This window comes from Hordeum vulgare, chromosome 5H (genome assembly GCF_904849725.1).
Source record: "Hordeum vulgare subsp. vulgare chromosome 5H, MorexV3_pseudomolecules_assembly, whole genome shotgun sequence".
Classification (NCBI taxonomy): Eukaryota; Viridiplantae; Streptophyta; class Magnoliopsida; order Poales; family Poaceae; genus Hordeum; species Hordeum vulgare.
The window spans coordinates 25,559,747-25,575,759 of NC_058522.1; the positions used below are offsets into that span (position 1 = coordinate 25,559,747).

The window sequence follows — 16,013 nt, forward strand, 5'->3', positions numbered from 1 at the left end:
AGGACAATTTCACGACACCACACACACGCTTATTGAGCCTTCTAAACTCGGGAATCAACGGGTAGAGTCCTCACACGCATCTACCTCTGTATAGGATTTTCTTCGTGGCCTGATCCTTGATCAAAAAGAAAAATGGGTGAAACTCGAGGAAGACATGATTGTCAAGTGCAATGCGATGAACAGAGAGAAGGATCATTGAGGCTTTGGGTACATGCAAGATTTTTCTGAGATGGAGTTTTCGATGGGGGGTTTTAATAATTGAGTGACCAATGTGACTAATTCTCATACCTTCTCCGTTTGCGGCATGGATTTGATCTTGGCCACGGTACTTCTCCCGCATGGTTACTTTCTCCAACTCGCCGGTGATGTGGTTAGTTGCACCACTATCCACGTACCAGTTTGTATCGACCCCATACGAGGCCTCAGCTCCGCCGGCGACCTTGTCATCCTGAGATGAATTGCCGTCATCTTCAAAGCGGTACCAACAGTCCTTGGCCGAGTGCCCCGGTTTGCCACAGATCTGGCACCGGATGGCATCTGGCCGTGACTTGTTGTTGGAGTTACGACAGCCCCTTGTGTTGGTGTAGGAGGGCCTATCGTTGCTGTTGTTGTTGCTGCGGGGGTTTGCGCCATCGCGGTTGTTGTCGTTGGTGCTTTTCCCTTTGCGTGGCGATCCACGGTAGCGAGAGTTGCCACTGCCTCGACCACGTGAAGCAACATTGGCAGAGGATTTGAATCCACTGCCAGAGCCTGTGCCCTGGTAGAGCGCGACACGCTGGTCGAAGTTGCTCATCTGGGCATAGAGCTCTTCGAAGGAGACCGGCGTGGTGCGTACGTCGAGGGCAGAGACAAGCGGCTGGTACTCCATGTCGAGTCCAGCGAGGATGTACGAGATCAACTCGTCATCGGGAAGAGGTTTCCCCGCCACGGCAAGTTCGTCGGCGAGTGATCGCATATGCCCGAAGTAGGCGGCCACCGTTTGCGTCCCCTTCTGTGCATTGGCCAGAGAGATGCGGATGTTGTTCACCTTGGACAGCGACTGGGAGGAAAACATGCTAGCCAGTGCTGTCCAAAGTTCATGCGCATGGGAGATTGATGTGACCTGCACCAGAACCTCTTTAGACAGATTGTTCAACAGGTAACCTAGTACCTGTTGATCCTCTCGAAACCAGATGGAGTGGAGAGGGTTGACGATGGAGGTGTCCTTCCCGTCCTTGTCCTTGGTGACGACCTCCCTGGCTGGCTCCGGTGTGGCTCCATCCACATATCCGAAGTAACCAACACCTCTGAGCTGCGGCACGATCTGGGCTCGCCATAGGATGTAGTTTGCTCGGGTAAGCCGCTCGGTGACTTGGCCAGAGAGACCAGAGTTGGCGGTGGCGGAGGTGGCCATGATAGCTGTGGCTAAACTGTAGATGTGATGGAAGAGATGGGCTCTGATTACCATGTAGAAATAGCTAGAAGCATCGTACAGGTTAGGGCGACGGTTTCGTGTTTATATAGCAGGCGCAACCCTGAGATATGCATACAAGTAGTTTGAATACAAGGAGATAGAGATAGAGTTATTCGGTTTAAACTAGAGATAGATCCTAACCGAATATCTATCCTAACTTGGTACACAAGTATCCTATCTACATACAATATCTCAATCGGTTTAACAGGATTGTGGCAAATACTATATATATAACACCTGAGCAAGAAACGCAGAGTGTCATTTGTATATTCTTCAAATCAGATAGATGTTGTTTTTCAGGCAAAAGGACATAAGAGGATATATCCAGCTATAGGCTAGTAATGCCATCAATCAATACCTTCTTATTGCCGTCCACGGACGGTTGAACAAGAAATCAGAAATAAAAGGTATTGATTTCTTCTTATTGCCGGTCACCTTTTATTTCTAGCTTGAAACAACATCTATTGCCGGTCACCTTTTATTTCTATCAATACCTTCTTATTGCGCCATAGATGTTGTTTCAAGCTTGGACTTAATTTGCACGTGCACATAGATAGATCATACTAGATTAATAGAAATTTCTTTTCAACGGGAACGGAATGAAAACGACGGGAACACGCGATCCATTTCCACAAGCTGACCAATCACTTAACAAGCAGTTAAAAAAAAGAGGATACAGATGAAAATTGTTACAGCTACAACTTGCATGAATCGCGCCGTCGACGACGGCTCGCCTTAGCAACCATCTCTATTACACTCCCAAAGGCCGAAGCAATGCGCCATCGATGCTCAGCAGCGGTTGTTGCAGAAGCAGAATGCCTTGTAGGGGTCGAAGTAGCTGCCCTCGCACACCCCGTTATCGTTGCCCTCCGTTTGGCAGTGCTCCATGCATCGTTCGGCCGCGCAGTTGGGAGAAGTATAGGTCTTGCTCAGCTCCCTGCAAGTCATCCCTTGCGAGCCTGCATGCGGTGAAAGAAAAAAAGAAGACAACATAACATTATCAGATTTTCTCTTCTTCTTTGCAGTATATATATTAGTCTGCGGATGATAAGAAGACTACAACTTGTTTCAGGCAAGGCTTACCAGGGAGTAAGAGGAGCGGCATGATCAGCAGCAGCAAGCACATGCCAGGCACCTTGATCTTGGGTACCCCCATTGCCATGTCTCCAGGAACAATAAACACCCAAGGAATTAATGAAGGAAGGAGGGAAGGGGGGGGGGGGGAGAAGGCGCAGATCCAAACAGGTGAGTGTTGTCTCTTCTTATAGCCAGCCAAGGATGATGAGACCTTACAAAAGAAGAGGGAATAGGTGAGTGCGCGATGCATTTACTGCTGCATAATCCAAAATGTAGTGTTGTGCATTGGAAAACAATTTGCTGGAAATTTAGTACTAAAACTAGGAGTATATGGATCATTTAAAGCCATATGCAGAAAAGATATGGCAACAGCTCATGCTCCTCTCACACGCTCCTCATTTGACCAGAATAGGAGAGGTTTTAAGATGGCCCCTCTTAATTACCTTCTAAGCGAGGAGTATTATTGACCAGAATAAGAGATAATTTAAGATGGTCTCTCTTATTACCTTCTAAGGATCCCCCAGCGCCGCAATCCCCTGTCGCCCCCCTCCCCATCCTCTCTCCTACGCTGCGGCGGCTGCCATGCCCCGGCAGGTGGACGATGGTCGCCCGCGCCTCAAGCGCCGGGCGGAGGACCGCGGCGGGGGTTGTCCGACCGACCACTGGCGCCCCTCCTCAGAGGCGAGTCGCCGTGAGGCCAACCTACGTCACTCCATGCTGAAGGGCAAGGCCGTCGCTCCCGGTGACGCAACTGACCGATGGGACTCCAGGTCTCGAGACCCTTCCCCCGACCACTGGCGGTCGCGGGATCGGCGCTGCACTTCTCGAGGCCGCAGATCTATGTTCCGAGTGAGATCCCCTCCTCGCCAAGATTCATCGCCGCCCCGGTGCTACAACCATCCACACCACCATCCTCAACTCCCTCCCATCGACAAGTCCAACCGCAACCAAAATGGCAAGGGGAACTTCGTGAAGAATAAGAAGGCCTTCCCTAGGGCACAAGGTGGTGCCGGGCTATCCTCTTCGGTCCTGCCCCTCTCCTTGGCGGTGGGCACTCCGCAGCAGGATCCAGCGACATCGAGTGCTCCTGTCGCGACCTACTTTAACTGCGGGGAGGACGGAAACTACCAAGTAGGGTGTCCGAATCCACCCTCCCGCTACCTCTACAAGCGTCCGAGTTGCCCGACCCTCTTATGCCCGTACGAGTCGATTGAGGGTGAGTTGATGTTATATGGCCATGGGATTACGGGCATGGGCTTCTTTCATATGGAGGTGGAAGAGATCGAAGCCTCCACCCCGCCTCTCACTGCTCTCATTTCAATCTTGGGCGACAAGACGGCGTCTCCGGCCACCATCACCGACGAGCTGAGACACCTCTTCCGTCCAGATTGGGATTGGGCGGTGACCCCTATATCCGACCGTGAGTTCACAACAGTGTTTCCGAACCCGATTAGCTTGCGCTATGCCACTCATAGTGCGGGCCTCACGCTCGCACTCAACAAGATCAATGTCAACATCTCCGTTCCAACAGTGGATCCTCTGGCGGCAGTTGTGCTTGAGACGGTTTGGCTACAAATTCGTGGTCTCCCGCCTATTGCCAAGAAGGAACGGGTGATCCGCAACATGTCGAGGATCCTTGGCAAGATCATTGTGGTAGATGAGCTATCGTTGTTCAAGGGTGATGTAGTCCGTGTCAAGGTCAAGACGGTTGATTCTTCCAAGCTCCAAGCCACGGTTCGTGTTTTCTTCAATGACATTGGCTATGATCTTCGCGTCTCTGTTGAGGGGGCAGTCCATGGGGGATCTTATGGCCCGGAGGGAGCTGGCGACTCCGGTGGAGACCAGGGCAGTGGACGTGGAGGTGGACGAGATAGCCACCACCGTCGCCATGGCTTGTACCTGGGCTCCGAGGAGGAAGATGATGAGCTCTCGGACCCAGACAATTCCTCCAAGCGTTCAGCTCACATGACTTCCAAGGTCGGGACTTCTCCAACCACTTCAGAGATTGAGGCCATTGCGGTCATGCTGGAGGAGGGATCTACTACCCCATACGGTTCTTCACTGCGATGGTCTTGCTCACCTTCCCTCTACCTCCCGGCCGATGCCTATGAGTCCAATGACACAAAAAATGTCGGTCTGGACGTTCTCCCACCATCTTCTCCATCGCCTGGTGGATCCCTAGTGATGGTGGTCTCACCTGGTCTCGACCGGGAGGCCACTGAGGTGGTGCAGCCTGCTCTACCGTCTACTAAGTTGCCTGTGGTGCCAGCTTCAGTGGGAGGTGGCTTGGAGGAGGACGCCCCTAGGAGGCTGATGATGTCGACTCCTCTTCCGTCGCGTGTGGTCAGCCTCAACACCGTCGACTTCTGTACGCAAGAGCGCCCACCTGGAGTCGTCCCCTCACAGCTTAGGTTCTTCTCCCAACACAATGGAGAAGGTCGTGCGTCGCGCTGTCGCCAGGAACCTCGACACAGGTTCGGCCTCACAATCACCCCTCCTATTGATGTTCATTTTGATGATGTTGGTGGTGTCTCCGATTTCTCGACGTTACTTGGAGTGCCTCTCGGACACTTAGCGAAGTTAGCTTAAGATTTAGTGAGTGTCTTTCATGGTGAGAAGGGGCCTCTCTTGGAAAAAATCGCATCATCTAGGATAAGGAAATCCTAGATGGCAAGCTAGTGGCAACGAGGGCGGGTGTCGCAACTTCTATGGACAATGTTCCTCCCCGGTCAGGCCCGTCCATTTCTACAGTCGTCGTGGCTATTGAGGAACCCCCATGACCTCATAGTTGCGCCATGTTGCTACTTCCATTGTAGTGTCCAGGGAGGACCCCTTAGTTGAATAATGTGATCCCTCTTTTGGAACATGCGGGGCTTTGGCCATAATGGCCGCCGTAGGCAACTTACATATGAGAGGAAAATATTGACATAGTGGCAATTTAGGAAACGATGTGGACGGAGTTCTCCTTATCAGAACTGGAACATCTTAGTAGACAACTATTCACATGGCATTGGCTACCGTCTAGTGGGACAGCTTGCCACTTAGGTGGCATTGTTCTAGGTGTGAAGTATGACATGTTTGAGGTAGGTGTCATGGACTGCAGAGAATTCTTGTGAGCATGGAGTTGTGGGAGAGGGCGATTAACCTCAAATATGAAATAATTGTGGTCTACGACCCTGCAGACCACAATCGATCCCCAACCTTCTTGCAAGAGATCCACTCTAAAATCTCAGCGCCTCAGCTCCCAATGATTGTGGGAGGTGACTTGAATCTCATTTACTTGGCGTCAGATAAAAGCAATGCTAGAGTAGACCCCTCGAACATGCGGTGCTTTAACGATTGTGTTGCGTACCTAGTCATCCGGGAGATGGATCACACGAGGGCAGATTCCCATTGGGGCTTGGAGGGGGATCCCCTCTCACAATTTATGTTCAACTTGGTGGTTGACGCTCTCGCGGCCATCCTAGATGTGGCGAAACTTGCGGGGCATATTCAAGGAATATGCCCCCATCTTATTGGTCGAGGTGGGATTACACCCCTCCAATACCCCGATGATACCATACTAATGGTGGAGGTTTCGGACGTGGATATCCAAAATATCAAATTGCCGCTTCTCTGTTTTCAGGAGATGTTGGGCCTAACCGTCAAATTCAGCGAGAGTGAGCTAATAGTGCTAGGATACTCTCACAAGGAGAAACATGATATTGCAAACTGGCTAAACTGTCGGCTAGGGGCCTTCCCGACTACATACCCAGGGATGTGAATTAGTGATTCCATGCTATTAGTGAAGGACCTTGCCCTCGGTGGCCAAGGTTCAACATAGGGTCATACCTTGGCAAGGCCGCTGGCTACTGAAAGAAGCCAGAGTAGCTAGTGCTCATTAACTCTTCGATTATCATCCTTCTCACGTACTTGATGGGATTCTATAGCCTTCATGAATCCCGTCATCATGATATCACAAAAATACCAATCTTGGTTCTTCTAGGGGGCAGAGGCTGGTAAGAAAAAATACCACATGGTTAAATGGTCCTAAATTTCTAAACCAAAGGACTAAGGCGCTCTGGGGATAATCTTCTCCAAGAAGATGAATATTGCCCTCTTATCCAAATGGCCTTGGTGGATTGCAACCGGAGAAGGGTTCTCTGGTTGGACATAATCCGAGTGAAATATCTTTGGGGTCAACCCCTTGCGTTCGCCCAACGGACATGAGGTTCCCAATTTTGGCAATCTTCTATCTAGTTGCTTCTGGTCTCCAGATTGGGTCTTGCATCACGGTTGCTCGGGGACGAATACACTATTCTGGTAGGACCGATGGTCGGGTGACCAACCTTTTGTATCCGGGTTCCCCAAATATTCAGTATTTGTGCACTCTCGTATGTGCCAGTTGAAGCAGTCCTTGTGAACCTCGCTAATCTTCCCTTCTAGCGGATTCTTGGTTCAGTCGAGAGGGGCCAATGGGAGGATCTTCTCGAGTGTATAGCGCGCCACACCCCTTCCTTGGATCAAGTTACCATGGGTTGGCATCTTGAACCAAATGGGGTTTTCTTCTCCCGGTCGATGTATAGAGCCTTGATGGCTACACTAAATTCATAGGACTTGAACCACATTTGGGATATTAAACTACTTCTCAAGATTTTGATTTTCCTATGGCAATTAGTTCATGGTCGTCTCCCTTCGGGGAGTGAGGTGCTTAAACGTAATGGCCTAGGGGAGGGGCAATGCCCCTTATGTGAGGTCCTTGGGGACTCTAATCACATCGTATTCACTTGTCTCTCGGTACTGTTTCTCTGGAGTTGCCTGTGTGAGATGGTGGGCGGTAGTTGGAACCATGCCAACTTTCCATACTTGTTTAGGGAGGTCCAATCCCACCACTCTTCCATTTATCTGTCCCTTTTGTGTTAGTAGGGGTACTAGCTTGGACTTTATGAAATGTGTGTAATAAGCTTGTTATTGAGCGTGTGATACCACTAAGGGTGATTGATCCTATCTACAAATTGTGTGGTTTCCTACAGCTATAACAACCGCTAAGCAAGCGACACGCTCAGGAGAGCATCGACAGGATCTCATCCAGCCTTCACTCCATCGCCTCACGTCTTGCGTCGACACCTCCTTCACCGCTTCCACCGGCACCACATCCGCATCCCGAGACAGTTTATTTTCCTAGCTTCATCTTAGGGGATGTTGTGTTGAGTCCCAATAGGACTATTTATATTATTTTATGTATTCTTGCAACTTGGACGTCTATGTGTATGCACTTTGTGGTTGGTCATTACTTTATAATATAAAGCGGGGGAAACTCTTTACCGTCATTACCTTCTAAGAGAGAATTTAAGATGGGAACAACTTATACTCCTCTCACACACTCCTCATTCCTCTATTTTTTTGTATTGTAAATGTTGATAATTTAGACCTAATATGCAGAGTAAAAAGGAACAAAGGTGGTATAAGTGATCTCATGTCGTGGGCATGGATTGTCTGAAAATGATGAAGTTGATCTAGTTATGAGGTTGGGTTATGCAATTAATGATGTGTTGTACTCAAATGTATTCATAATATTAGAATTCAATTACTATGATCATCATTATTATTTTCATCGGTATTGTTATTCAGTCCCCATGCCACTCTCAAGGGGCGACTCAGGTGGCGCCCTAGCCAAGCCGCTGCCGCCACCCAGCTCCTCGACGTCTCAAGAGAGAGCTGGCACGCAAGCCTTCCGAGTGCCCGATGACGACGGTTGCGAGGATCTCGTTTCGTTCATGCTTTTCACCCATTATCTCCTCGTCTCGGTATCCATGACGTTGTTTCATCGCGATTGGGTGGCACCCTGGCAGGCGACCGCAACTTTGTTGGGGGGGGGGGGCGTGCTCACATAATCCTCTCTACGCTCCTCCTCTCGGTTCCCCTCTAATCCTTGGCTACTTTATCCTTGCAGATGTAGATCTGAGGTGGTCATGGTGGATCTGGTCGCGTGGGGTGTCATCCTCTCCGCCCTCGTGTTGTGAGGCACAACCTTGCTGTCATGGGTGATCGAATCCTCTATGAGCCCCTCGTTCAGATCAAGGGGGGTCGAATCTAGAGCCCTCCTCAGAGCGTCTCCATGGCTGTCTGGCAGGTGGATTGTCCTCTGTCCAAGCTTCGGGATGTAGGGCGGTGTGTTGGGGTGGCCCTGCATTGTGCTCCGGCAGGGTGGCCATGGTCGGGGTCACGTGCCCACTTTTGCCGGTTCGCTTGACAGGGGCCGATGGTCTTCTTGGGGCGACGAGCTTGCACTCTTCCTCAATGATGTGGTCATGTTGTAGTGCCTAGGGAGATTGTCACGCCAGCAAAAACTGCGCAAGTCCTTGGCCGTCACTGGCGATGATGTTGTCTATGAATGATGTGCTTCTCCTCGGAGGCGTTGTTTTCCTCCCCTCCTCCCTAGGACATCCGACATTCTTCGTGCTTCCGTGTCTGCCCTTCCTCAGTGGATCTTTCGGTGGTGTCCTTGTTGGAAATATGCCCTAGAGGCAATAATAAAATGGTTATTATCATATTTCCTTGTTCATGATAATCGTCTATTGTTCATGCTATAATTGTATTAACAGGAAACAGTAATACATGTGTGAATAAATAGATCATAATGTGTCCCTAGCAAGCCTCTAGTTGGCTAGCTCGTTAGTCAATAGATGATCATGGTTTCCTGATCATGGGCATTAGATGTCATTGATAACGGGATCACATCATTGGGAGAATGATGTGATGGACAAGACCCAATCCTAAGCATAGCACTAGATCATATTGTTCGTATGCTAAAGCTTTTCTAATGTCAAGTATCTTTTCCTTTGACCGTGAGATTGTGCAACTCCCGGATACCGTAGGAGTGCTTTGGGTGTATCAAACGTCACAACGTAACTGGGTGACTATAAAGGTGCACTACGGGTATCTCCGAAAGTGTCTGTTGGGTTGGTACGAATCGAGATCGGGATTTGTCACTCCGTGTGACGGAGAGGTATCTTTGGGCCCACTCGGTAGAACATCATCATGAGCTCAATGTGACTAAGGAGTTAGTCACACGATGATGTGCTACGGAACGAGTAAAGAGACTTACCGGTAATGATATTGAACAAGGTATAGGTATACCGACGATCGAATCTCGGGCAAGTTCTATACCGACAGACAAAGGGAACCGTATACGAGATTAATTGAATCCTTGACATCGTGGTTCATCCAATGAGATCATCGTGGAGCAAGTGGGAGCCACCATGGGTATCCAGACCCCGCTGATGGTTATTGGCCGGAGAGGCGTCTCGGTAATGTCTGCCTGTCTCCCGAACACGTAGGGTCTACACACTTAAGGTTCGATGACGCTAGGGTTATAGGGAATTGCTATAGGAGGTTACCGAAAGTTGTTCGGAGTCCCGGATGAGATCCCGGCGTCACGAGGAGCTCCCGAATGGTCCGGAGGTAAAGATTGATATATAGGACGGATGGTTTTGGATACCGGAAGTGTTTCGGGCATCACCGGTAACGTACCGGGACCACCGGAGGTGGCCCCGAGGGTCCACCGAAGGGGGGCAACGACCCCGGGAGGTAAGGTGGGCGAAGTGGGGATGGGAACCAGCCCCTAGGTGGGCTGGTGCGCCTCCCCACTCAGCCCAATGCGTGGGGAGAGAAAAGGGGGGGAGGGCAAACCCTAAGCCAGGTGGGCCTAAGGCCCACCAGGTGGTGCGCCACCCCCTCCCCACCCTAGCCGCCGGCCCCCTTTCCCATCTGTTGGCTGCCGGCCCCTAGGGAGGGAACCCTAGGGGTGGCGCAGCCCCTCCCCCTCCTCCTATAAATAGAGAGGGGTTTTGGCCCTTGAGAGAAAGACTTTTGCCTCTCCCACGGCGCAACCCTGCCCTTCTTTCTCCTCCTCTCTGCCGGTGCTTGGCGAAGCCCTGCCGAGAGACCTCGTCTCTCCATCGACACCATGCCGTCGTGCTGCTGGAGTTCTTCCCAACCTCTCCCTCCTCCTTGCTGGATCAAGGTGCGGGAGAGGTCACCGGGCTGCACTTGTGTTGAACGCGGAGGTGCCGTAGTTCGGCACTAGATCGGAATCACACCGCGATCCGAATCGCTGCGAGTACAACTCCATCAACCGCGTTCTAGTAACGCTTCCGCTTAGCGATCTTCAAAGGTATGAAGATGCTCTTACCCCTCTCTCGTTGCTGGTCTATCCATAGGAAGATCTGAATATGCCTAGGAAAATTTTGAATTTATGCTACGTTACCCAAAAGTGGTATCAGAGCCAGGTTTTCTATGTGTAGATTCTATGCACGAGTGGAACACAAAAGTTGTGGGCGATGATGTGTCAATTTGCTTGCCGCTACTAGTCTTATTCTTTTCCGACGGTATTGTGGGATGAAGCGGCCCGGACCAACTTTACACGTACACTTACGTGAGACTGGTTCCACCGACAGACATGCACACCGTGCATAAAGGTGGCTAGCAAGTGTGTGTCTCTCCTACTCTAGTTGGATTGGATTTGATGAAAAGGGTCCTTATGAAGGGTAAATAGCTTTGGCATATCATCGTTGTGGCTGTCACGTAGGTAAGAAGACGTTCTTGCTAGAAACCCAAATCAGCCACGTAAAACTTGCAACAACAATTAGAGGACGTCTAACTTGTTTTTGCAGGGTTTGACATGTGATGTGATATGGCCAAAGTTGTGATGTTGCATGTATGATGTATGAGATGATCATGTTATTGTAATAGGTTTCACGACTTGCATGTCGATGAGTATGACAACCGACAGGAGCCATAGGAGTTGTCTTAATTTATTGTATGAGATGCAACGCCATGTGCTTACTACTTTTACTTCATTGCTAACGGTTAGCTATAGTAGTAGTAATAGTAGTAGTTGGCGTGACGACTTCACGGAGACACGATGATGGAGATCATGATGATGGAGATCATGGTGTCACGCCGGTGACGATGATGATCATGCGATGCCCGAAGATGGAGATCGAAAGGGCGAAGATGATAATGGCCATATCATGTCACTATATGATTGCATTGTGATGTTTATCATGTTTTACATCTTATTGCTTAGAACGACGGTAGCATAATAAGATGATCCCTCTCAAAATTTCAAGAACATATTCCCCTAAGTGTGCACTGTTGCGAAGGTTCATTGTCTCGAAGCACCACGTGATGATCGGGTGTGATAGATTCTAACGTTCGCATACAACGGGTGTAAGCCAGATTTACACACGCGAAACACCTAGGTTGTCTCGACGAGCTTAGCATGTACAGACATGACCTCGAATACAAGACCGAAAGGTCGAACATGAGTCGTATGGTTGAATACGATCAACATGAAGTTGCTCACCATGGTGACTAGTCCGTCTCACGTGATGATCGGACACGGGTTAGTCAACATGGATCATGTATCACTTAGATGACTAGAGGGATGTCGATTTAAGTGGGAGTTCATACTTAATTTGATTAAGTGAACTTAATTGTCATGAACTTTGTCTAAAAGTTGTCTTTATAAATATTGTAGATGGCCAACGTCAACCTCAATTTCAACGCATTCCTAGAGAAAAACAAGCTGAAAGATGATGGTAGCAACTATGCAGACTGGGTTCGCAACTTGAAGCTCATCCTTGAAGCAGCTAAAAAGGCTTATGTCCTTGATGCGCCGCTAGGTGACCCTCCCGCTCCCGCAGCAGCCCATGACATTCTGAACGTCTGGCAAACGCGGAGTGATGACTACTCTCTAGTTAGGTGTGGAATGTTATACAATTTAGAAACGGGGCTCCAAAGGCGTTTTGAGCAACACGGAGCGTATGAGATATTCCACGAGCTGAAGCTAGTTTTTCAAGCTCATGCCCGTGTCGAGAGATATGAAGTCTCCGACAAATTCTTTAGCTATAAGATGGAGGAGAACAGTTCTTTCAGTGAGCACATACTCAAAATGTCTGGGTTACACGATCGTCTGACTTCACTTGGTGTCGAACTTCCGGATGACGCTATAATCGACAGAATCCTCCAGTCTCTCCCACCAAGCTACAAAGGCTTTGTGCTTAACTACAACACGCAAGGGATGGAAAATACCATTCCCGAGTTGTACTCGATGCACAAGTCTGCAGAAGTAGAAATCAAGAAAGAGCATCAAGTGTTGATGGTCAACAAGACCACTAGTTTCAAGAAAGGCAAGGGTAAGAGAACTTCAAGAAAGACGGCAAAGCTGTTGCCGCGCCCGGTAAGCCAGATGCCGGGAAGAAGAAAAAGAATGGACCCAAGCCTGAGACTGAGTGCTTCTATTGCAAGGGAAAAGGTCACTGGAAGCGGAACTGCCCCAAATACTTAGCGGACAAGAAGGCCAGCAACGTTAAAGGTATATGTGATATACATGTTATTGATGTGTACCTTACCAGCGCTCGTAGTAGCTCCTGGGTATTTGATACCGGTGCTGTTGCTCACATTTGCAACTCAAAGCAGGAACTGCGGAATAAGCGGAGACTGGCCAAGGACGAGGTGACGATGCGCGTCGGGAATGGTTCAAAAGTCGATGTGATCACCGTCGGCACGCTACCTCTACATCTACCATCGGGATTAGTTTTAAACCTTAATAATTGTTATTTAGTACCAGCTTTGAGCATGAATATTGTATCAGGGTCTTGCTTAATGCGAGACGGCTACTCATTTAAGTCAGAGAATAATGGTTGTTCTATTTATATGAGTGATATGTTTTATGGTCATGCTCCGCTGGTGAATGGTTTGTTCTTGATGAATCTCGATCGTGATGTTACATATATTCATAGTGTGAGTACCAAAAGATGTAAAGTTGATAATGATAGTCCCACATACTTGTGGCACTACCGCCTTGGTCATATCGGCGTTAAGCGCATGAAGAAGCTCCATACTGATGGACTATTAGAGTCTCTTGATTTTGAATCATTTGACACATGCGAACTGTGCCTCATGGGCAAGATGACTAAGACTCCATTCTCAGGAATAATGGAGAGAGCAACTGACTTATTGGAAATAATACATACTGATGTGTGTGGTCCAATGAACGTTGAAGCTCGCGGTGGCTATCGTTATGTTCTCACTCTCACCGATGATTTGAGTAGGTATGGGTATATCTACTTGATGAAGCACAAATCTGAGACATTTGAAAAGTTCAAGGAATTTCAGAGTAAGGTCGAGAATCAACGTGACAGAAAAATCAAGTGTCCATGATCTGATCGTGGAGGAGAATATTTGAGTCACGAGTTTGGCACACACCTAAAGAAGTGTGGAATTGTTTCACAACTGACGCCGCCTAGCACACCGCAACGCAACGGAGTGTCTGAACGTCGTAATCGCACTTTATTAGATATGGTACGATCTATGATGTCTCTTACCGACCTACCGCTATCATTTTGGGGATACGCATTAGAAACCGCAGCATTCACTTTAAATAGGGCACCGTCTAAATCCGTTGAGACGACACCGTATGAACTATGGTTTAGCAAGAAACCTAAGTTGTAGTTTCTTAAAGTTTGGGGCTGCGATGCTTATGTGAAGAAACTTCAACCAGAAAAGCTCGAACCCAAAGCGGAGAAATGCGTATTCATAGGATACCATAAGGAAACTATTGGGTATACCTTCTATCTTAGATCCGAAGGTAAGACCTTTGTTGCCAAGAACGGATCCTTTCTAGAGAAAGAGTTTCTCTCGAAAGAAGTAAGTGGGAGGAAGGTTGAACTTGATGAGGTAATTACACCCCTCTCGAACAGGATAGTAGCGCAGCGCGGGAAGTTGTTCCTATGGCACCTACACCAACTGAAGAGGAAGTTAATGATGATGATCATGAAGCTTCGGATCAAGTTACTACTGAACCGCGAAGGTCCACAAGGGCACGCTCCGCACCAGAGTGGTACGACAACCCTGTGATGGAAATCATGTTGTTAGACAATGGTGAACCTTCGAACTATGAAGAAGCGATGGCGGGCCCGGATTCCAACAAATGGCTTGAGGCTATGAAATCCGATATAGGATCCATGTATGAGAACAAAGTATGGACTTTGGTGGACTTTCCCAATGACCGGGGAGCCATAGAAAATAAATGGATCTTCAAGAAGAAGACTGATGCAAACGGTAAGGTAACCGTTTACAAAGCTCGACTTGTCGCAAAGGGTTTTTGACAAATTCAAGGAGTTGACTACGAAGAGAATTTCTCTCCCGTAGCGAAGCTGAAATCAGTCCGAATCATGTTAGCAATTGCCGCCTTTTATGATTATGAAATTTGGCAAATGGACGTCAAAACAGCGTTCCTTAACGGAAACCTTAAGGAAGAGTTGTATATGATGCAACCAGAAGGTTTTGTCGACCCTAAGGGTGCTAACAAAGTGTGCAAGCTCCAGCGCTCCATCTATGGGCTGGTGCAAGTATCTCGGAGTTGGAACATTTGCTTTAATGAGGTGATTAAAGCGTTTGGGTTCATACATGTTTACGGAGAAGCTTGTCTGTACAAGAAAGTGAGTGGGATCTCTCTAGCTTTCCTCATACTGTATGTGGATGACATATTATTGATGGGGAATGATATAGAGATGTTGGAGAGCATAAAGGCCTATTTGAACAAGAGTTTTTCAATGAAGGACCTTGGATAAGCTGCATACATATTAGGCATCAAGATCTATAGAGATAGATCAAGACGTCTCATAGGTCTTTCGCAAAGTACATACCTTGACAAGATATTGAAGAAGTTCAATATGGAAAACTCAAAGAAAGGGTTCTTGCCAGTTTTGCAAGGTATGAGATTGAGTAGGATTCAGTCGCTGACCACGGCAGCAGATAGAGAGAAGATGAGTTCTGTCCCCTACGCTTCAGCCGTGGGCTCTCTTATGTACGCCATGCTGTGTACCAGACCTGATATAAACCTTGCCATAAGTTTGGTAGGGAGGTACCAAAGTGATCCCGGTATGGAACACTGGACATCGGTCAAGAATATCCTTAAGTACCTGAAAAGGACTAAGGAAATTTTTCTCGTTTATGGAGGTGACGAAGAGCTCGTCGTAAAGGGTTACGTCAACGCTAGCTTCGACACAGATCCGGATGACTCCAAGTCACAGACCGGATACGTATATGTGTTGAATGGTGGGGCAGTGAGCTGGTGCAGCAGCAAGCAAGAAGTCATGGCAGCATCTACAAGTGAAGCGGAGTACATAGCTGCTTGAGAAGCAGCTCATGAAGGAATTTGGATGAAGGAGCTCATCATCGACCTTGGAGTGGTTCCAAGCGCGTCGGGTCCAATGACACTCTTCTGTGATAACAGTTGGGTAACGTAGCATAAATTCAAAATTTTCCTACGCATATTCAGATCTTCCTATGGAGAGACCAGCAAGGAGAGAGGGGTAAGAGCATCTTCATACCTTTGAAGATATATAAGCGGAAGCGTTGCTAGAACGCGGTCGATGGAGTCGTACTCGTAGCGATTCCGATCTAGTGCCGAACAACGGCACCTCCGCGTTCA

General features: G+C 48.5%; 1 protein-coding gene and 1 pseudogene across 1 annotated transcript; one reads left to right on the plus strand and one right to left on the minus strand.

The window, feature by feature from the left end:
* Positions 1 to 787: 787 nt before the first annotated feature.
* Positions 788 to 916, minus strand: LOC123400567 (annotated as a pseudogene).
* A 2,155-nt stretch (positions 917 to 3,071) lies between these two features.
* On the plus strand, positions 3,072 to 7,826 carry LOC123397949. Its single transcript, XM_045092459.1, has 2 exons — positions 3,072 to 5,004; positions 7,543 to 7,826. Exons 1-2 carry the CDS (start codon positions 3,113 to 3,115, stop codon positions 7,556 to 7,558), a joined length of 1,908 nt encoding a protein of 635 aa, XP_044948394.1. The 5' UTR covers positions 3,072 to 3,112; the 3' UTR covers positions 7,559 to 7,826.
* Positions 7,827 to 16,013: the final 8,187 nt, after the last annotated feature.

Coding starts and splice junctions, on each gene's coding strand:
- LOC123397949 (XM_045092459.1), top strand. CDS start 3,113: ATGCCCCGGCAGGTGGACGATGGTCGCCCGCGCCTCAAGCGCCGGGCG.